The 23,418-nt window shown below is 33.9% G+C and overlaps 1 protein-coding gene across 2 annotated transcripts in view; it reads left to right on the forward strand.

Annotated features, from left to right (window-relative positions):
* Positions 1-19,521, forward strand: part of LOC119072845 (heterogeneous nuclear ribonucleoprotein L) — a 217,161-nt gene extending 197,640 nt beyond the window's left edge. Inside the window, exons 7-11 of one of the 2 annotated variants that reach the window (XM_037178157.1) lie at positions 16,537-16,844; positions 17,598-17,722; positions 17,789-17,939; positions 18,007-18,211; positions 19,278-19,521. In XM_037178157.1, coding sequence (XP_037034052.1) covers positions 16,537-16,844; positions 17,598-17,722; positions 17,789-17,939; positions 18,007-18,211; positions 19,278-19,390 — 902 coding nt within the window. In that variant the 3' untranslated portion in view covers positions 19,391-19,521. The remainder of the gene's footprint in view (positions 1-16,536; positions 16,845-17,597; positions 17,723-17,788; positions 17,940-18,006; positions 18,212-19,277) is intronic. The other variant, XM_037178158.1, reaches the window with a different exon arrangement.
* The last annotated feature ends 3,897 nt before the right edge of the window (positions 19,522-23,418 follow it).

Genomic DNA, 23,418 nt, shown 5'->3' on the forward strand with positions numbered 1-23,418 from the left:
TTATTAAATTAGCAGAGAATAACGTTCCGAATAAAATCACTGCTAATTTCTAAATGCATATTGCATATTGCATTTAAAGTATTAAAGTTCTTGTCTGAACATTCGAAAATAGAAAGTAAAGTTCGGTAGGTACTGTATAGCTATGCATATATGTATGATGATGCATTACCCAACATTACAAATTAATTTAATGGAAAACTTTTCGAAAACTTATGTGGAACAGTCCCTATCGTTTTCGGCGCACAAAACAAAGACAAAATAGCAATTCATATCTTTCAAAACTTCAAAGCTCTGTCGTTGCTTCGAAATGATATTGTTGTATCTGGCAGTAGCTGAATGGAATGTCTAATGGAATAATAAAATATGAAAGAGCATTACCAGTGTTCTTTCCGCACCGTGACGTATCTAATTCATCAATGTTTTCTGTACATGAACATTGAATGCACAACACACAACTAAAATTCATACATTCTAAACATTAATCACGACGCTTTTGCATATAAAATTTCGTTTTACGTACTTATGGCACATCTCAGCGAATTACAATTTTGAATAAACACAACTTTTCCTCGGTTATTCCTTAATCACTGTAATTTTGTTAAATTAGTTGTCTACATCAACAACAACAACAACAATATCGTATGGAACGTTAATAATGAAATTTAAATTTATGAATGAAATTGAAGGAAAAACCTCGGGAAAAACATTCCGTTTCTTTTCATCGAAAAACATAGTTGGAATGGGCGAGTGAATTCTGGTGGTAGCACGCAAATGATTTTAATAAAAACAATAACCTAAAGCGAACGTGTTTACCGTAGAATTTATTCAGAAAAAAAGCAAAACTGTAACCGTTTCAACACGTGTAGTAAATTAACTCTTCAGAGGGAAGGCCGATAATTGACTCGAAATTTTTTTGTTTTGAAAAGTGAAAATTAATCAGAATTATTTCTTTACGTGTGCCATAGTTGATTCAGAATGATAATGTATGCAAAAGAAAAATCTGAATGAAACGACTAAGTCAAAAGTGTTGTATTAGATTAGATGTTTCGAAGAAAAGCCGGATACACCCGAAAATTTTAGCTTAAAAACTTTTGTTTCGTTTACTTACGTGCCACAGTTTTTGAATCCACATAAAAGACTTCGTACATGCCATGTATACGTATACGTACTTCGTACTTGTAACGCACATTCAAACCGATACTGCTATCTCGAGCGCATAAGTGGATGTGTATGAGTGTCGAAAATTTTAGATGCTTTCGATTCTTCTTCGATGCGATAACGAATTACTTTGAAAATAAACACAAATATTTAGGGCATCCAGCCCGTTTCACTGTTGTATTTATTCTGATTTTTAACAACCTCGGCCCACTCCGTCTACTTTCATTTTAAAGAGAATACTCGATCACCCGTAGAGTTCACAACACTCCCATCTCTCGTTTTCGAATGAAGCTGGAAAACTACATATATGTCGATTCCACGGTGATGAAATCTCCCGCCGTAGTGAGCCATGCTGCCAACTAACCTTGTCAATGCCAGAACTCTGGGATTAGATACCATTGACAATTTTTGGATCTCCATACACGTCAGCCAACGAATGCCAGGATACAACTTGTCCTGCCTAATCATTCTCGGCAATTCACCTTTTTCGGCGGTCCAACCGATTCAATTGCGAACCAATAAATGACTGTGCATATGAACCAAGCTTGTCAATGCAAGATTTCTGACCATTGACAATCTTAGACAATTTCGGGTCATTCCATGTCGTTACAAGAACCAGTTCGCTGTGTCAATGACTTTGCAGAGGATTCCCATTTGGGTCATTCCATGTCAATACAGAAAACCAATTCGTCTCGTCAACGACGTTACAGAGGAATTCCCAATCCGTGTGAACTTGTCAATGCCAGGATTCAACACCATTGACAATCTTTCTTACACGTCAACCAGATACAATCATGTGATCAACGATTTTCATCAATTCGAACAAATTTCACAGAATGACCATACGTTTTCCTTAGAAGTGCAAACATTTCTCTTCGTTGACTCGTACTTTCTTTCGTAGTCCACTGTTCCGGAAGGCATCAACCGTCACTTAACGTATGACTTAAATTCTTCACCGATTTGTTCAAACTTTTCCAAATCCGCAACCGCACCGTCCTGTCACGGTCGCCATGTCGAAAATTTTAGATGCTTTCGATTCTTCTTCGATGCGACTACGAATTACTTTGAAAATAAACACAAATATTTAGGGCTTCCAGCCCGTTTCACTGTTGTATTTATTCTGATTTTTAACAACCTCGGCCCACTCCGTCTACTTTCATTTTAAAGAGAATACTCGATCACCCGTAGAATTCACAACAATGAGTAATCGAGCTATGTTTCAATGTGATTTCATATGGATTGTATTTGTGGATTGAATAACGTTAAAAACAGAAAAAAATCCTAAGCTAAGTTCATCGTGTGTAGTTACTCAACATTTTATTAGCTGAGACGGATATTAAGAGGCGTGGATACTTGGTTATGGTGGATGAAATTAGAGAAGACATTTGTTCGTATTGTATTTAAGGAATGGATGCTTTCCCGAAAAGCCTACATTAGGACGTTTTTAAGTACTGGATCTTCGCTGATATCTTTCTGAAAAAAAACCCTTTTGAAAAATATAAGACGACAATAACCACCACAAATGTGTTAGCTTTCAATAAAAAATAGACTTGTGGTAGTCTGACCTGACGAGTAAAAAAATATCAGCGGAGATACATTACTTGAAAAACGCCTTAATATTGGCTTTTCGACAAAGCATCAATTCCTCTTAATAGAACACCCAAAGCTTTCAGTCCTCACTCGCATAAATACAAGTACACATCAGAAACACCTTCTCCTGATTTTTACTTTATAGTTTCAATGAACAATGTTCATCTATAAGAAAATAAATGAACAACAGTCTGGCTGGCTGTGATATATTTGTAGAGTTAGATAACTATAAACAATTAAAAGATTGGCTTAAATACGGCAAGATATAATATCTCGGTTGGTCCATAACTTTCCTTCCAAAACAAATACCTAAAATTTATAGCTTTACTTGTGCCATTAGGCTTAATCAAATCAAGATTATAAACTGCTATGGACTGCTCCGTCCACCTGCTAATCGTTCTGCATCTACCTTTGCCGATAACACAAACACCACAACCATTCCAATAGCAATCCATATTTAACACTTATAACTTATCTGACGCATTCGAATGGATGACCTAAATCAAGAGAGCTTAAAAATTGAATTTAACCATGAAGAATAATGTGATTTAACAACAAATTTTGGTCTTATAAACCAGTCTATAAACAGTCATAGATCACTCTCATAATATTGTAAATAGTTTTGGGAATGCGTGTTTTTTCGGTAGAAAATGTTGAGATAAACCATTACTGCACGTGCACATAGTACAATCAAGTGAAATTCCCATCGAAAATATATCCATTACAGCATCAGTAAATCCTTGTTTTCCATCCATATATCGTATACGACCACACTATAAATAGAGAAAAGTGTTATCCAACATTCGTTAAATTTTATCAAAGATATTTTCCATCGCCATGTCCTGTTTACATCTCAATGTGTATTTATTTATGCATAAATTTGGTGTATACCCGCCTCGATGTATCAGCCCTCAGTGCTATAATATGGATGCTGTTTGTTGTCTGTATGGAGTGGTTATATCGAACAGTGAGGATTACTTTGCCAAATTAATTACATGATATTGTCGGGATTTTAGGGGATAAATTTTACATAAATGATTAGTTGGTACGGATGTATATTATGATGGTATTAGAGTTGCATTTCATTTCGCAAATGGTGGCACTGGAGAATGACCAGTGGACATCGGAAATGTATGGAGGTAAATCATAATTTGGACTTACTTACGATTAGTACTCTCTGATATGTGCCATTTACATCCGCTGTTATAATTTTTGATATGAAGACATATCTGTGTAAGGAATAATCTCAATCTCACTGTACCTTCGCTCCCATTCCGAAAATAAATCTGATTATTTTGGTTGAACTACTTAGCCGAACGGCAACAAAGTATGGCAACATATATTTCTTGTGCTTGCTAATAAAACTTGATGCTTCAAAAGTCAAGTCCTTCACTCTTGTGTTGATCCATTGCACAGTTTAATTTAAATAAAATTAGCAATTCCAAAACTTCTGTAGATTTTGCTCGACGATGCTTACAACGTTTGCAGCCGTAAGCTAAGATGAATTTACTTCTTCTAAAATGTATCCCCGTGTACCGTAACTGTATAGCTAGTGTAGTACACAGAGTAATTCAAAATTAATTCACTAAATATTTGGAAGTTCAACAATTTTATTTGCACGAATCATGAAACTGTATCCCATTTATTCGTATGTGTTTGTCTTGGCAAACCAACAATATGATTTCGCAACAAGTAAAGTCATAATATATTCGAGAACTATTGTGTATGCAGAATACATTTCCTGGAAATGCCACCACGAACTACTTGCTGTTACATCGTGTATGGTAGAAATGTAATATGTTTCAAGCGTTGCATTTCGGTTGAAAGTAGAATTACGTACAATTATGGAAGTGACAGGGAAGCACATATATTTTGCGATGAAATTGAAAATTAAATCGGAAAGTTGTGGGGTGCGAAAATGGTATAACTGTTACGCTTCTCCAGACATTCATTCACTGAGACGAGAGCGCCTTTAATTTTGCTACCTTTCGAATTGATAAATTCGTTTATTCAACGTGTATCATTTATCAAAAGTTTTTGATTTCAAGTTTTGTAACATTTTGCTACACTTGAGTGCATGCATTTATGTTCGGGGAGTGTTGCTGGATCGAATTTAATTTCGTCTTAAATGTCCCAAAAGAATTTAAGAGCGGTAATTACCACAGATAAGTAGCTTTATTGTGAAAAACAAGATTGTGGGAAGAAGGAAAATTTATTTAGTCGTATAAAATCCACCACCACCCAGCTTAGAAGCAGAACACTTATTGATTAAAGATCAACAAAATTTGTAAGATAAAATTAAATTTCTCGAAAGATTGTTCAGCCATGGATAAATGGACTCGGTTGGAACATTTTAATGGGCAACCGTATCATTCAGATTAACTTACCTTTCAATATTGTTTATGCGTCCAACTTTCCCATACATATTTGTATAGATTCACGAGAATCCTTTTTGGTTTACTGCCATGATTCTCGGGGCATAGAAATGTGTCGTATCACCTTGGTGAACCCAATTTTGCAATGCTTTTTTTATCGAAACTAATTGAACCAATTTTCCTAACCAAAATTAATTGGTATAATTAAATTCTTGAAAATATATGTTTTATCTGGAATTCCCTTCGGTGGAGATGTAATGGTATAGATATCAGTTGATGTTACCATCGTTTTCCGAACTTTGTTGTTGCGAAACTTTTGCGCAATTTATGTTATGGTCTATACAATGCCATTCGTGCGAGAGAGGCATATTATACACACCGATTTCGTATAAACTTTAAATTCAGGTGATAATTATTCTAAATTATGGTGCAATTTGTCAGGTATGGATGATGTTTATCGTAGTTATCCATCTTCATTTTGATTACTTTTGTCGTCGTTGATTTTAATTTAGAATCAAGCATATTCATCAAAATGATATGTTACGTAAAGTTCCCCAAAAACTTGCAACATATTTGAAGTGATTGACACAGAGGGAGTTTCAACGGTCTTAAGTTGGGATTGTGGAATAGGAGCAGGCGTAAAATGAAGATTTTAGCATTTATAAACAACAAGAGCGATCGTCATGTAATCGTTAAATCTTTTATATCTTTTAGTGTTTAATAAGTGAATCTAGTACTTCGTTAGGTTCAACACACATTTTTATTTATAAAAGAGCACTGGACATATAGTGAACGCTTATATTTGTCGTCATTATCGATAACAGATGAAAGTGAGTATACGCCGTTCAGTTGTCTTTAAAAATGGTTTTATATGAACTGTTAAAAGATATACCTAAAATGTACACTATTTTATTCAAAGCAAAATTACGTACAATTTTGCTGCACTGTACAGTCTACAAGAAACGGTCCAGTTCACCTACAATTCACTGATTAAATTTCCCATTTTCCCATTTTATGTCGAGCAATCAACAGTTGTTGGCGTTACGTTAAAAGCTTTTTCTTCTTTTGTACAACAAAGCACCCCATTATTTACACATACTTTTTTGGCTCTCTCCGACTATAACTTGTACTGCATTGTATTGAAGCTGAATCAAATGATCAGAACGAACACTCTACAGACTACACCAAACTATAGAATTTATCTTGAACCACACACTGAAACATTTCGCATTCTTGGAATTTCTTTTGTTCAATTTTAGATTGCATTTCTAAGACGTTCATGGTATCATCTTGTCATGACATTTTGAATAGTTATTTGAATAAAATAATATGTCGGAAAAACAGATCGCCTTGGCAGTTGGCATATATTTTTAGCATATTAGACAGTATTGCACATTGGGATGTCTTTATATCAGCAACAATAATGTGTGATATTACGTTGGAAATGGAAACGTTAGAAAGGAAAGAATCATTTGTCGACACTGACTTCAGCAAATTTACTGTGGAGTATTTGCTGCATTTTCCTTACTTCCACCATGTCACCTTTTGTGAAATTAAGATAAACACTGCTACGACTCAACCATTTTATATGTTTCTGTTTAACCTCTCACAGACGACAAGCATACAAGAAGTACAAAACACTGGTCGAAATAGTAGGACTAAATAGCAGAGCCTCTTTTTGTTATTTTCTTAAATTTTCTTGATTTTCTCTTAGTTTCTCGATTTTTCTTGAAATTTCCTGAAATCAAGAAAAAGCGGAAAAATTGACAAAATTAAAAACTTCAAGAAAATGATTCTGGAAAATTTTTGTATTTTCCTGGATTTCTAGAATTTTTTTATTTTTTTGGTAGAATAAATATTTCTCGATTTTTCCTGAATTTTCTTAAATTTCGAGAATTTTCTTTGCAAAAAATTTCTCTAAAGTAATTACTTACAATTAGTCTCAGGTCTAGTACTTCTTTTGATCGAATTTCTTTGAGGAATTTGATGTAAAATCTTTTACTTTAATTGTTTGGACATAATATTTGCTATAAAAGATAAAAGACCGTATAAGAAAGAACTTATGGTTCATTTTGTCCGTCATTGTCAATAACAGATGGAAAAGATTCTATTCTAATACTGCACGTGCAGCTTTTTTCCGATTGAATCAATCGAACTATTTAATTATTCATAATTTTTCACAGTATTGTTTTCTGTTAGTATACAAAATGATTAAAATAAAATCGGATTCATAAATCGTCTGATGGCTCTCCCCCAGTTTACAAAAAAACAAATTTATTGGATAAACTATATCCCATAAATTACTTTCAAACATTTTTTTTTTATTACATACTCTCTATTAGCTCGTTCGCGTATATACATTTTACACATTTTATAGAGTCACGTATCATTTAAATCCACCTCCGAATACATAAAAAAAAATTGGGAAAAAAATACATTTCGGAAAATAGTAAATAAATCTAAAAATAATTTCATTTGTCAAGTAGAGCACGACACTGAAGCGGTTATTTAACGTTTTTCGGAAGTAGTGGAATGTTTTTTAATGTTATGGTATTTAGACAGTATGTCATCATAAACATTTTTCGGTTGAAATTATTTTGGAATGAATTTTTATGTGAAAATGTGAAGTGTGTCTGTTTGATTTTAAGAGAACGGCGAGGGGAATGGTCTTGTGTATTGTCATGTGTTTGACACACTATCGTTTGTTCGATTATAGCTGTATCATACTATTTGAGTTCTGAGTACCTGGGTCAAGAAAATACCAAAAATACCTGCGAATTATCTGCATGGACCAAATACAGGGGACGTCAGTGAAATTTGGACATGAATTTTTCTTCAGCTGTTTTTTAGCTGGTATCATGAAAACAAATGTCAATCATACGTCTTTATACGATTTCACCACTACCACGCGTGTATGAGTGGACCGGCTGAAAAACAGTTAAGAGGGTACAAGGGTTTAGCTTCGGACAAGAACCAAAATTGCGCGAAAAATAGGGCATGTTTAGGAACATAATTCTCAGGATTCAAGAGATGGAATACAGCAAAAAGAGGATTAACGGTTCATTTGAACCTTACTTAACAGAAATGTGTTTTCGCATTTATGAAATTACTTGATTTTCACAACTATTTTTTACAATTAAAACACGTCTGCAAGGCAAAAAGATTTTCCACTTTAGGTACATTTTTTCGGCAGTAAATCGAGAATAATCATATAAGTTGCTATATCAAAACCGTTCCTTACGTCGCTGACCACGAAAATATGTTTTCCTTTTTTTAAAAATCCTTTTTGTTTTGACGAAATTCAGTAAAATTAAAAATTCTTCTACGACGACGGCCATCTTGTTTTCACAGTATTTCTATGGTGGCCGTCTTCGATGTTCCAGATTCTTTTGTTATTGAAGACACAATGAGCATTTCATTTGAATTAAAAGAGGTGGCGCCATAGTATTTGGTTTATGTCCACAGCTAAACCCTTGTACCCTCTTAAAGTAAAATTCATGTCTAAATTTCACTGCCGTCCCCTGTACGTTTTGCCCATTTTGATCAATACTATCGTTTCAAATCAAGTATACTCAAAACTCCTGCGAATTCAATTTCTCCTATGTGAGCTACAGAGCTTTCATACACTTCCAAATATTCGTGTATTCCTCTCCTTCTCAATCAGTACATAATTAATTGGGTTTATTGAGGCAAAGCAATAATTGTCATTATCGTCGACAATGCTCGTTTCTAACTCATTTAATATAGAATGCGTCCATTAGTTCAAGCTCGAAATTATTATTAGATAATTATGGACATAGCCACCGAATAGTTAGATTATTAATTAACCTGATACGACTGCCCAATTTGAGATTGTACTGTAAGTGCAAATAATGACGGATTCGAAGAAAACAACAAAAATAATTAAAATACGAAAATACATTGGCCTCTTCTATGTGTACCTTACCTGCTCTAAATTAGATTTGTGCCGGTGATTTATTACAAATTTTTCTGTACTCTCATGAAAGAAAACATTGTTCCCCGTTTCCTTTGTATCTAATTAATTGATGTTTATTTTTGTTTCTGCAAAAGAACCATGAATTAACATAAAATTATTTCTTCGATCTGGCCGGGGATATAATGAACAAAGTGAAATCTGCAAGGGAATGAAATTCAACATTTTTACTTTGGCTTTTCATCTATTTCTAATTTAGTTTTCTTTTCTTCTTTTTTTTTGTATGTAAATAAAACGTTATAATGTGCTCCCGATAATAATAATAATCATAAATCAAACTCAAGAACAATAAATTAAGGGACAATGAAGCTTTTATAGTATTCCGCACTGGCCATTCATTTTCTTTTATGAATTATTGTCGGAAAAAATAATTTAATGAAGCTAGAGGTGTTAATTACATATTTTGTACAGACTGTGTGTGAGTCTAGAAGACCTGCATTTACGAATTATTTCGTTGAAAGTTCCATACATTCTGCAAAGTCTGTGATTTATTGAAGTGGACGAATATTTGATTGTTAAATACCAGGTCCGCACTAGAAAGTGTACCGACAAACCGACTCCATCCTTGTATAAATAATTTATTAACCATAACTTTATTGGAAACGAGAGAGTTCCAATGAACTAGATTTGTCAGCTTGGGATCAGAGATGGGCCCGTAATATTACCGTGTAATATTACCCGGTAATATTACGTAATATTACCCGAAGCTCGGTAATATTGGTAATTTAAAGCCTCGGTAATATTACGTAAGTTACGTAATATTACCAAAAATCAGTTAACATATTGTAAATTTTAATCATTGTCAACAAAAATTACTCGTTTTTAGCAAATTCAAGCGTATTTTATCGTATAATAGATTGTGGAAATTGTTATCGTCACTACCGCAAAAATCAGCGATGGCACTGCCTTCAAGTCGGTCTTTTGAGATACGAAATTTAAAAATAAAAAGCATTTGTTAGGAAATTAAATTTTCGATCACATTGTCCATGAAAATATTGTTCGATAAAGTGACAGAAGTGACCGACTTGCCGACAGCGTCAATCATCGAGAGTCCTGTGAAATAGTGCTCAGATCCACAATCTATTTTGTTTTAGTTAGGCCTAGTTCAGCCTAGTTCAAAAACAGTCGAGTAGTATACACATTTGAATGAGCTTCAACCGAAATTGATAATTAAAAGAGCGTGGATTTTTACGATTTCTCTCAGAGTTGTCATTGAATGACGCCGTCGGCAACTCGGTCTTATGTCACTTCATAAGAACACGGGCTTAGATCGAAAACTGAAATTTGTTAGCAAATGAAATTTCATTTCAAATTTCGTATCCTAAAAGACCGAGTTTCCGGCACTGCCATCGTTGAATATTGTGGTAGCGACATACAATCTAGCGTGATAACGTAACGTTGGACGGGATGGCTCAGTGGTTACGTACTACGTTCCACCAAAATGATCCGGGTTCGATTCCCGTGACAGACAAATTCCGCATGGAATTTTTCTAGCGATTATATCGCATTGGTAACGTCCTTAGTTCACTCAAGCTTCATAATTTGGGTAGTTGCGGTGTGTTTGGTGGCTGCAACGATGTACACACTGAATGAATCGTATGACGTAACCCAAATACGATGAATTTGTGTACATATGTCTAGCCTAATTAAGGCGAGATATCAATTTCGCACCTAACTTTCCTCAGAGAGTAATTACATACTTCGAGGCGTGGTTCGGAAGTCACGTAAAGCCGGTGGTCCAGACTGAACTTGTAATTGGCTGTAAAAGGCTGTTAGAACGGTCTCAAAACCAACAAATAAATAAATAAATAAATAAACACAAGTGCTTCCAAGTCTTTCGACTCGTGTACCCCTTCTTCAACTAGCCGAATACGAGTTTGGTTATCTGAATAGTCGAAACAAACATTTGGAAACATCTACGCAAGAAGTAAGATTCCACATTCTTGTTCAGTCAAACTATACTTTACTCAACAAAGCTCAAAGTGAAGCATGTAATAGTAGTCTCCATGCTGCTAATGTAATTCATTCATTTTTACCTATTGTCTTGTTCAGTAAAACTATACTATACTGAGGAAAGCTCAAAGTGACGCATGTAATAGTAGTTTACATTCCATGCTGAGAAAGTAATTCTTTTATGTGATAAAGGTGTTTTCCAGCAACAAACTCCAGTTACTGTCTTTTTGACAAATGTAGAGTCAATCAAACAAGTTGCTCAAAGACACACGAGTGAGTTTCCGAGTATCACAAAGTTGTTTCATAAGCAAGCAATTATGTAGCAGTCGCGAAGGTACTGGTTTACCGTGTGACACATGCGAAAGTTGAGTTTCTCGTAAAATTCACGAAAAATGAACAGAAAATAGTCCACCGTATAAAGGATCATTTTCGCAAAGGACAATATTCAACTTTCGCATGAGTCTGATAGTAAAATATCGAATTGTTACAATTTTGTATTGGTAAATTACGTAATATTACCGAAACATCGGTAATATTGTTAATTTAAGATTTCGGTAATATTACCCAATGTTACGTAATATTACCGTAATATTACGTAATATTACCGACAATAAATACATTACCGGTAATTTCCCATCTCTGCTTGGGATGGTCCGTTTCCAGATTATGGAAGACATGTCTTGGGACCCTTTATTTTCATTCACGTTCATCAAGCAAATCAATTAAACCCTCCCTGACGCTTCCAGGAACCTGTCTAATAAAACAGGTCCGATGGTAGTGATTATAAGTTCTTCAAATGGTGCATCTCTAATAAATTATTTTCTTAAGCGAATACACCCGATGAACTTAGCTTAGCATTTTTTTTCTGTTTTCAACGTTATTCAATCCACAAATACAATCCACACCTATGCGCACGAGACATTAGTATAGGTATGAATGTGCGAAACATGTACGATGTCTTTTATGGGGATTGAGAAACTGTGGTATGTAAGCAAAGGGAATAAAAGTTTCTAAGCTAAAATTTTCGGGTGTAACTTACGATAATTGGAAACGTTCGTCTTTCAGAGTTGGGAAGGAAACGGGAAAAAAATTCTGATTGTGTAAATTAGAGTGAATCACCCTTCAATGCCAACTTCCAGTTAAATAATCAAGTTAAATAGCTTGGCGAAATTTTGGTTGAAAATCTGTGTAGAATATAAGTAGAGATCAAACTATCTCCACCTAATGCACTTCACTCTCTTACCACTCTATTATTTTCCGATTTGTATTCACTAAATACACTCATAAATCAATTAACTGCTGGTAAATAATACTCTCTAGAAATTAAGGAAGACAGCCGCATTTATCAATTTTATACCTACGACCATCTGGTCCACGAGCCAACACCAACTCATTTTTCCCACACTAAATTATGCAAGACAATTATTATGAGAGAACATCAGTAAAACCATCCGAAATTATATAATTTAGATAATCCATGCTGACATTTAACAACACAGAACAGTCGTAAAAACCAACAGCCAAAAATAATCAATTTTTTTTTCCTGTTTTGTTTACTGTTGCGTTGTGCCATGTGCCCGTGTGTTTTTCAACTCCCTGTTCAATTTACTCGGAGTCGTACGATTTAACACTGAACTCAACTAAACTAAGACGAGGTTAATATATATTTGAGATTTGTGAAAAGATAAATGAAAGTGTTTAGATGGGAATGCTGGTTGTATATAATGGCTGGATGATAAGCAAATATATTTATATGTAATACGGTTTTGGGTGTGCTGTGTGGTTTTCCCAATCTCAACTGATATGGTGCTTCAATGAAGAAAAATAAAATATTATCATTGAGATGTATGTGACATTTCGACAAGATGTTTGCAACGCCATTTCGTCTCTGCGTCTCGGTAAATTATCATTTAATGTGGGAAGAAATTGACGCTTCAGGGAATATTTAAGAATTACGGAAACTGAACGATTACATTCGTGGAACATAAATTAAAACTTATTACATTTATCGCACGAATGGAGGAAATAGGATTAAAAATAGAACAAGGAGGCATGACGTTGATATGTGACGATTTGCTCGTGAATTGTTTTGTCGTGTGGGCGACGATAAGTGAAATAGCGACCTGTAACATGTAACTTAGGAACGTTTTTTTTCGGATTCGGTTCCTTATTCTGTATGCTCAATCCTCAGAAAATATTCACAAAAAATATGTATTGACCTTGAAGTACTAGATTTTAGTGGATGTAAACTAAATATGACACCAAGTATTGTGGAACTTGTGGAATCCGTTGAAAGGTTAAAATCCACAAAGTCTGATTCGACTCCGAAAGTTCACATTTACCTGATATAAGCAAAATGCCAAAAAGTCTGTTCTCAATTTACCACTTAATTTATTAGCTACACTCTTTTCACCGAAAGAAAATCATTTAAATCCAACTGTCGTAAAATATGCAAAGCACAGCATTTAGCAGTATTTCTCTTCCATTAGGTATCGCCATATTCAAAGTTCTTCTTTCGTATGCATCGTCGTTTTCTTTACTTTAAGTAGAACATGTGGTGAGACATGATAAGAATTTTTTATTGAACTTATTACAAGGTCTCGCGTGGGCGGGGGCGGATGAACCATTCTGTTGCAAAACTACTTGCTGCAATAAGTTTAAATGCAAAATGTGCATGCATATTTTATGGAAGCAAAAGTTCCCGGTTTTCGTTTTTGTTTTTTTGTTTTTGTACGCTGTGCGCTTCGCAGAGATTGTATATAATAATAAACAGTGTACTAAATATGCAAGACAATAAAGCTCCTAAGCTGTGCAAATTCTTTGCTGAAGTATAAATTCAAGTGCTTTTTTTGTTTCGGAGTATTTGAGCGAAAGAGCATCTTCTTAAACAATATATATTATTTTAATGGCAGCGAAATAACGCTCTGGTAAAGCTGGGTGGATGGTTTGATAAGCTTTTGTTTTATTTTGCGATAAATACACTACGACATAACACAACTATATCAACTACCCAAGAAAAACGGTTTTCCTTTCTTCGACTAAAGAAGCGGCTTTGAATTCATTGGCTCAGTAGCTAGCGTACCGTATTGTACTTACAATTTGCGTTACTATAACAATGGTTACTACAGTTTGTTCATTTAGTTCAATTTACTTCCTTCTTGATAATCGGTTCAATTTTCCAACATGCAACAGGAGCCTCGTAAAAGCAAGAAAAAGTTTTTTTTAATGAAAATGTGAAAATTGAAAAAATGAAGCCTCTCTACCTCCACTAATTTTCAGAATTTTACCATACAAACGACTTTGTAAAAGCTCAAACTACATTACCGTCAACAATACCACCGGGGGTGGTAGTCGACATCTGTGTTATTATGATAAAATGAAACCAAAAAACTATTAATTTTATGAACACATAAAATGGTTTAACAACAGAAGTACTTAAATTCCGGAATTATATGTGAAATGGACGTGTGCACTATCGCCAGTGGGAAGGGTTAACACCGTCATAAAAACTAAATTTCATTTGTTTCGATATTTTTCAATACAATCTGATGTATGATTTACTTTTCTATGAAAGCACATAAGATTGCAACGTTTTTCACATTTTCTCGTTATTCGCTATTGAAGGGGTTTCCCGTTCAACCAAAGCGTCACTCACAATAATCGAAAATTGGAATTTGATTGCCAATACTCATTTTATTGGAAATTACACTGGTGCAGAGATGTGTTAACAGATGGCGTTCATTTAGTCCGAATGTATGTAACTCCATCTGTTTTCTTTTGACTGCATTAATACTCTTTACGAACGATGACTCTTAGTCTAACAAATTGGTGATTTTATTGGTGATTTGGAGCCAAGGGTGCATTGTACTACATGGACAGTAGTGTCATCTACATTACGTGCAAATCGCGATTGAGGGTTTGAGATATTGGCCAGAAAAATGAAAATGTTTCAGAGTTTCCGAAAACGTTGACAGTGGCGATATGAACCAATTCGAAACGAAAGAGACCTTTAACGTTTTAACTTTAATTTACGAGTTAATTTACCGAAAATATCTCTGACCCATGAGGTTCTATTATTGTTACTTTTAGATGGAATGGATAGGATTTAGATGGTTAGTCCTCCATAACCATTCTTAACTTATTTTTCTCTCGTTTTTTTCATTTCCGACAATTCTTTTCGAAAATCGTGAACCGGTTTTCGTTGTTGCTGCACTATTTCTACAATATTTTGTTGGTCGGGCGAACACTTTATTAGTACATAAGACCGAATTTATGAGTAACGAAATACTCCAACCCGGATAAATAAATATAAAAAAAGCCAAACAGAATTATCCAATAGATTGATGGTATAACGTCAGGCGAATAATATTGAGTATAAAGTGCAATTTTAATGTAAAAACTTAGATGGAATCGATTTCGGGCTAAAGACTGGGATTATATTTCGTATCCAATATCCTTTTTTTTCGCAATCAAATTGTATCGACGTGAACGATATGTGCTATAAATGTAACGAACAATGTTTTTCCGTGTTAGTCGCAACAAGATGAAACGATAAAAAAAAAACGAACTGTGCGGATGTTACATGAAACACTGTGAATGGTAGCTGTGAAATAGACATTTTTGATGGTTGGGCGTACATCGGTACATCGGTACATGTATGCATTACAGTTGAAAATATATCTGAATTTGAATTGGAACCTATTCTAACATGAGCATAAATATTGGTTTTCGTTGTACCAGGATGCATTTTATGCATTTTTAAAATTAAGCTTATTGGAGACCTGCTGAATCAATTGAGATCTGTCGAAAACTCTATGTCTCCGCTCGGAATCAATTGATTCTGTTGAGGTTTCATTAGGTTTTTGATCGACTGAGTTTGCTGTTTTTATCGGTCTATCCGGCAACCATTGAGAAAGTAAAATGATTGAATGAAATAATGGATAGGAGTCACTGTGTCAATTTTTATTAATTAAAAACTTTTTGAAAGTTTAATGCGATAAATGAATTGCATCGTTTGTGTAACACAAAACGTTTCGTAAACTTTTGATTGAAAGTTGTGGACTAACGATTTAATATAATTTGAAAAAGCGTTGCATTTTTAATGTTTATGCACTTTAGCTGATGAGGTTCAGGTTCGGAATGGTGTTACTTCTATTAAGTAAACTTTTTCATAATTGATTTGTGCAGAGCAAATTGGCCTGGAGCAATTGCACTGTATGAATCGTTGGTCTTAACGTCACGAACTTAAAGTCTTGTCGAATTTTATGGCAGAATTGAAATTAGAATTATTTTCATCTAACCAATTTGCATTGTTGTTCCTCTAACCGTTTAACATTCATAATTGCAATCCATCCCAACCGCTTCACCGCTCAATTAATTTTAATTTAATTATTTTTGTTTAATTTTACCCTTGATTTTGTTTTTTTGTTTATTTATACAAACACCTTCATTTCCATTCCCTTCTAGATTTCTCTAAAAATGAGTATCCATTTAAACAAATCCATTTTCAAGAACCAGCATTGCTAGGACCAGGAACTAATTTCCCGCCATACGGTCCGCCCGAATACCATCAACCGGCTGACGGATGGAAAACGACGCCCGGGCCCGGCTTAATGAAAGATCCGCCGATAACGCCCGGCCGAAATGGTCCGACAAACTTTGTGCCACAAACGCAGCAACAGGGTGGTGTGATGATGGTTTATGGATTAGATAACGATACATCGAACACAGACAAATTGTTTAATTTGGTTTGTCTATATGGAAATGTAGCGAGGGTATGTGTGGCAAATTTGATTTTATCGCGTTGCTAATTCCATTTTTATGGGCTAACCGAAAGACCGGTCATGCTACACCGGATTTGCATGCATTTTGAAGACGAAATTAAAGTTTATTCAATTAGATTGCATCATCATATCGGTTCACACTGAATCTGAATCTAGGCCAAGTTGTGTTTGAATGTCAAATCAACTATGCAACGGGATTCCGCCTGGAATGATAATTAGTCGATATTCCACCATTTTGGTTGAATTTACACAACCTTTCAGGTTTCTGCTCTAATGTCTTTTGATCAGTGAACCGAATTGATTTGTATATTTGGTTTTATCCTCTCTGTTTTGCCGTGAACGAAATTTTGCATTCGAATACGAACATTACGTACGCTGTACACCAGAGAATATTTTTGGGAAACGTTTTTCCTACATTTTCTCAAGTTTTCCTAAATTTTCTGATTTTTTCCGTTATTTCCTCAAATTTAAAGTTTGGAAAAATTTGGAAAAAAGTGGGAAAATATGAAAGAATTTTGGAAAACGTTTTCCCAAAAACAGTCCCTGCTGTACAGATGCGCTTCATAAGGCACTCATGTACACTTGTTACTAATTTCAAATGTTCAGCGTTGTGTGCTGTAGCCACAATTACATTGTCAGATCAAGCGTAGTAAGATGTTGTATTTTAGGGAGACATTCTCGTGAATCATTTTAATTGAGAACGCTGCAAATACCCGGAACTCATTTACCTTTTCACCTTTTCAGATAAAGTTCCTTAAAACCAAAGAAGGAACAGCAATGGTGCAAATGGGTGATTCTGTAGCTGTGGAACGATGTGTCCAACATTTAAATAACATTCCCGTTGGTAGCAATGGAAAAATACAAATTGCGTATGATGAAACACTAAATACAGCCAATTGACCGGGCACCTCAATAACAGCCGAAAATTCTTACAGGTTCTCTAAACAGAATTTCCTATCAGAAGTGACGAATCCATTTACGCTTCCCGATCACACGCCGAGCTTCAAAGAGTATACTGGTTCCAAAAACAATCGATTCCTATCACCAGCGCAGGCCAGCAAAAATCGTATCCAACCACCGAGCAAGGTAATTTCATATGAAATTCGAAATTAACAAGAAATGCGACTAAGACGATGCCGTCTCCACATTTCAGATTTTACATTTCTTTAATACTCCACCCGGACTTGAAGAAACCCATCTACTGGATGTGTTCAATTCGAAAGAGGTTCCTCCAACAGCCGTTCGAATGTTTCCGCTAAAAACGGAACGATCGTCGTCCGGATTGATTGAATTCCCGAATGTAGCCGACGCTGTGTTGGCTATAATGAAATGCAACCATATACCAATAGAAAGCAAAGGTGAGTGTCAATAATCTTCAACTTTCGTTGTGACCCATTCTTTTGAAGTCGCTGTGGTATTTCCAGTCTATAAACTCATTCATGACACTCTTCGACTTGTCAAAAAAGAAAAACCTTCAGAATTCCTTCACTGTTGTTCAGCCAACGAAATGTTTACTTCTCTGAAACCTTGCTACATCAAATGATACCAAACAATCGCTCTGTTCGTGCAATAGGACATACTGTCATAAATATATTATTCGACCGAAGTAATGTGCTCTTCTGAAGTGTTTACGTCCAAATGTATATGAAGAGATTAAATTAATGTCAATCCAATTACTTCCATTCATTCCACATGCGTTATCTCATAAGTACACCATTGCGATACGTTTGTCACGTCAATATTCCTTGTCGAATTTATAACGATGGACGTACTGTGCTTTACGTGATTAGACAATGTAAAAACATATTTCATATGAGCGAAGCGCCATTTACATTGCCGTAACACGTAAAACGTATTTCACTTTTACACGAAGCTAATTCGTTCCACAAATAAAGTATTAGAACTGATTGATCCTTTAGTACTTTGAGCACTGTCGACAAAAGGCGAAAAATTAGCAAAGCTTGGGTCTAGATCGTTTAAACTTAAACCATTCACTCGAACCAATCTCGACTTAAATTTTCGAAACTCGATACCCAAAGCCAGAGGAAACTGAAACGCGACACCAACCCGACTCGAATTAAATTTTTGAGAGCCGATAAACCAAAGGCCTGGTAAAATTAAATCGGTCGGGCCGGGTTTTTGCCAGGTTCATCTATTTGTAATATTTGTTAAAAACAATCGTGAAAATCTTCAATTGTGTCTTATGTCAGATTTTAAATACTGTTTAACATAATGTTCTTGAGCGAGCTTTAAGCTTCATATTTCGAGAAAACATATGTTCCTTGTAAGCCTAATTTACCAGACAGTTTCTCTATCACGCTGAATTGGACCCCGAACTCAGTCTATGTCCTCCATAAACCTTCCCAATTGTTGTTTAACAATCGTAATTAATTGGAATGAATTACATAACAAAAACTGTTCCAGGTACCAAATTTCCATTCATTATGAAATTGTGCTTTTCATCGACAAAAAACATGAACAGTGCATGGAATTCACACGAAAATAATGAAAATATGAATGAAGGGGAAGAACACTAAAACAAAGAAGGAGAAGAAGAATAAAACAAAAATCATCGCACACAAGCAACCAATTTTTTTTGCAACAAAAGAAGAAAATAATTTTAGTTTATTGATTTGATTTAATCAATTAGATTTTAGAGAAATTATATTACAACCCAGATAATTAAAGGAAAAACAATGAAGAGAAAATAGGACATAAAAAAACATTGAAAACACCATCTGACCAAAAAAGAAGCGGAGGAAAGGATTAAAAGATTTTTATTTGTTTTTAATTCAATTTTAATATTAAATTGGAAGATGTTTTTTTCGTGCATAAAAGACATTTTTTATGACTTCTAATCATAATTTATTTAAACAAAAACAAAATATATAAAATGAAAATCATCGTAGCAATATCTTGTGGTTCATATCATTAAAATTAAAAATTTAAAGAATTTAAAGAACAAAGCAAAAAAAAATTATTTATTGTTTTTCGTTTACACACCTTCCTTATTGTGGTAATTTTAGTTGATTTTCTAATTTGTAAATTTAAAAACAAAACTTAAACTTATACTCTGGAATTCAGTTTGTTATTTTTTATGTTGTCACGCTCAGATGAAAATAAATGAGAAGACGAACAAGGAATTTTTTTTTTCTTTGTGAACAAAACTGTTAAAAATTTTGATGCACCTTCTTAGCATATCTTAAACAAAAAAATAAAATGAACAAAAGGAAATAAATATTTTTAAATTTATTGAAAAAGAATAAAAAAAACGGAGAAAGCAACCAAGATAAAAAGAATCATGAGAAAAATATTTACATTTTTTACAAACAATGGTGGTCCAATGTTTTTAAAATAAAAATTACAAAAAAATCTAAACGAAAAAAAAATATCAAAATTTGAAGAAAAATGAATTTGCGGAAACAGAATTGTTATTTTAGGTAAAATTGTTTTTTTAAATTTAAAAATTATTATTTTTTTCGTTCTCTTTGTAAATATATAAATAATAAAAAAAAGGTGAAACAATGTGTGCAATATTTTATAACGTTAAAAGGATGGAACGGTAAACAAACAAAAAACAAACTTTTTAAGGTCATTTTACCGACACTTTTACTTTGTATTGTTAATTTTAAGCGTTTTTTAATGCATTGCAAACGAAATTCATTTCAGATATAACACGGAGGAATCAATTGAGATGAGATGATGGTAAACCCCAAGGAAAAATTTTGTTCCTTTTCGCCACTTTCGAGTTCTTAAACTGAAACACTGACATAGACAGTAGCTTTTTAATCGCGACAAGAAACCAAATACAATAAACATACGTAAAGACAAAACACTTGAGATGATTATCTGGTTCAAGATATGACGAAAACTAGTCATTGCCAGTAAGCCAATGAGTTCAAGTTTCTTGAGGATGATTGATAAAAATGTGTCGTTCCGGTAGCTTTTTCCGAAAACGTGAAACGTGGAACGTGAAAATCCAGTACCGACCATGCAGATGCGCCGACTTTAGATTTCTTTATGAGGGGCTCGTGGGCATAAAATTCTAAAAAAAAGTTGGAAAACTCTAGGAATTTTAAGAGTTTGTGCCACATTAGGACCACATTAACCGAAAGTGAACGCTTACTCACTCATTATTACCACAAAAACTATCTGTTCAAAGTTCACATACTCTGGGAGAGAGTTTTCGCTTTATTTTTGTTGTTTTTGCTGCATTGCTCGTAACTGTCTGATCGTATAGGGTTGGACTGAACTTATGAAGTGAATTGATATTAATCAAACTTCGCTGAAAATTGCAACTCGAATCTGCTACTTCACCCGTTCGAAGTATTTCAATCAAAGAAAATCTTTTACTTCATTTCTTTTACCTATTACTTTGCGATATAAAGGCGCACTAGTCTAAGTTAATCGATTATTTTTGTAGTGTCTGTCGTTAACAGATGACATTCGTCTATAGTAGATTAAATTTGAATTCGGGATTGGGATTACTGGCATAGATAATTCAGAAGATGTTACTGGCATAGATGCAATCATCTAGGGTTCGTCTTGAAACTGATAAAATCTAACAAAAGAAAACTTTTTACATACAAAAATAACATAATCACGCTCCCCAGCGACCCTCAATGTCTGAATAAAAATTCTAATTTTTCAAAATTCATCTTTTTAAGGGAAAATTTTTTAATTAAATTAATCCAGCATATCCGATCAAATGTGAATTAAATTTAAAAAATAAATAAATTTAAACCAAAAAAAAAGAAAAATCTTTGAAGAACAAACAAACAAGAAAAAAATCATTAAATTAAATTTAAAAATATTTTAGATAGATGTTTCTACGTGTGTATAATCCTAAAAAAACAAACAAAAAATAATCGACAAACAAATATTTTTCATAGATACTTTTGCTCTATGTATTGTGTATACGTTTTACGTTGTGTATATGCAAAAGCGTATAACGACGAAGATTCTGTGTTCTTTTTCACCCATGATCTTCGCAGAGAACGTATGAATAAACCCTTCTAATTTGGGACGATAAATAAAATGGAACGGATGGACGGAGAGATCATTCTATTTGAATATCGATTTTTTTTACATTCAATTAGCAACAATTGAGAAATTCGCGCAAGATTTAGAGAAAATTGAAAGATGAATAATGAAGAAGAATGAAAAGTTTAAATTTAAATGAAGTATTAAGTAGATGTGATTCTTAGTTTTTAGAGACTCAATAAAATTAAAAATTATTAGTAGAAAACGAATTAAGGAAAATGCTTTAAAAAAGGAAATTAAATTTAAAAAACAAAAAAAAAAGTTTTCGATAAAAACTAAAAAAAGGAAAATTTTTGACAATAGTGCAATGGTTTAAAAAGCATTATTAGAAGAGTAAACTGTGTAGTTTTAGTTATAAATAAAGAAATGGACAAGATGGTAAAACTAAATTAATTAAATTAATCAAATTGAACAAAAATCAATACACAAAAATACAAATTGTTGCTAATTTATTGTTACACACTGAATAGTCAGAATGAAAATACGGATCTAAAGAAAACAAAAAAAGAATTTACCGGAAAAAAATTATTGAGGAAGTAGTGGGTTTTGATTTGCAGTTACCGGACCGACAAACCAAAAACTAAAATTTTTACATTTTCATCTTTACTTACTAAACAACACAAATTATGTTTGAGAAACTAGACAACGATTATAAAATTTGGTATAAAGTGTGTAGGCTGGAACAGTTGTATCCCTAGTTGATAAAACCCATTCATAGTTCTGTCTGGAATACAGGTATTTACATGACAAGATATACAAAGTTGAATTTCGATTTTTATCTCGTCTTTCCGAATGGATATTACATGCCGTGATTTTACAAACCTATTTACCCAGTGATGTAATAAGCTACTTTCGGCCCTAGAGAATTCAAAAGCATTTAAAGGTACTTTTCCTATTTGTCCTATTACCGAAGTGGCGATCATGCCGTTGAAAACAGAAAGCATGCATTACCTTTACCGTATTTACCGAGAACCTGTGTGCATATCGGTCCCTCATACGGCCATGGTTTATTACATTACGTAAAAATATGGTGTAAGTGTCAAACCGACGACTTCTCATGAGGAACCGATATGCACACAAGCTCTCGGTTTATTACTTCCTTTTGTGTTGCGGAATTTCGACGAAATTCAAGAAACACTCATTCATCACACCACTAAATTGGATTACTGTATTAAATCGAGACATAAATTCTTTACAAACAACAAGGATATATTGCCATTCAATAATCAATAAATCTGTTACTTCTTTTGTTTAGAATAGCATTTGGTCCCATTAAGTGTTTTTCTATATAATGGAACTCTATATCCAGGGGCTCTTCGCTCATTTTCGTCAATGTTGTCAATCAAAGATGAGTGTTAATTATGTACATTGTAATCCTGTTGTTGAATAAGAGAAGGAATTCGTCACTTAAAAATTGATTTCTATGAATGTGGAACCTAATATTGGAATGGAAATTATTGTCATCCATCACCGGGATGAAGAAGAGAAAGAAAATCGGTTTTGCTTCGACGTAATATTGAAC

The sequence above is a fragment of the Bradysia coprophila genome (genome assembly GCF_014529535.1).
Source record: "Bradysia coprophila strain Holo2 chromosome IV unlocalized genomic scaffold, BU_Bcop_v1 contig_84, whole genome shotgun sequence".
Taxonomy (NCBI): domain Eukaryota; kingdom Metazoa; phylum Arthropoda; class Insecta; order Diptera; family Sciaridae; genus Bradysia; species Bradysia coprophila.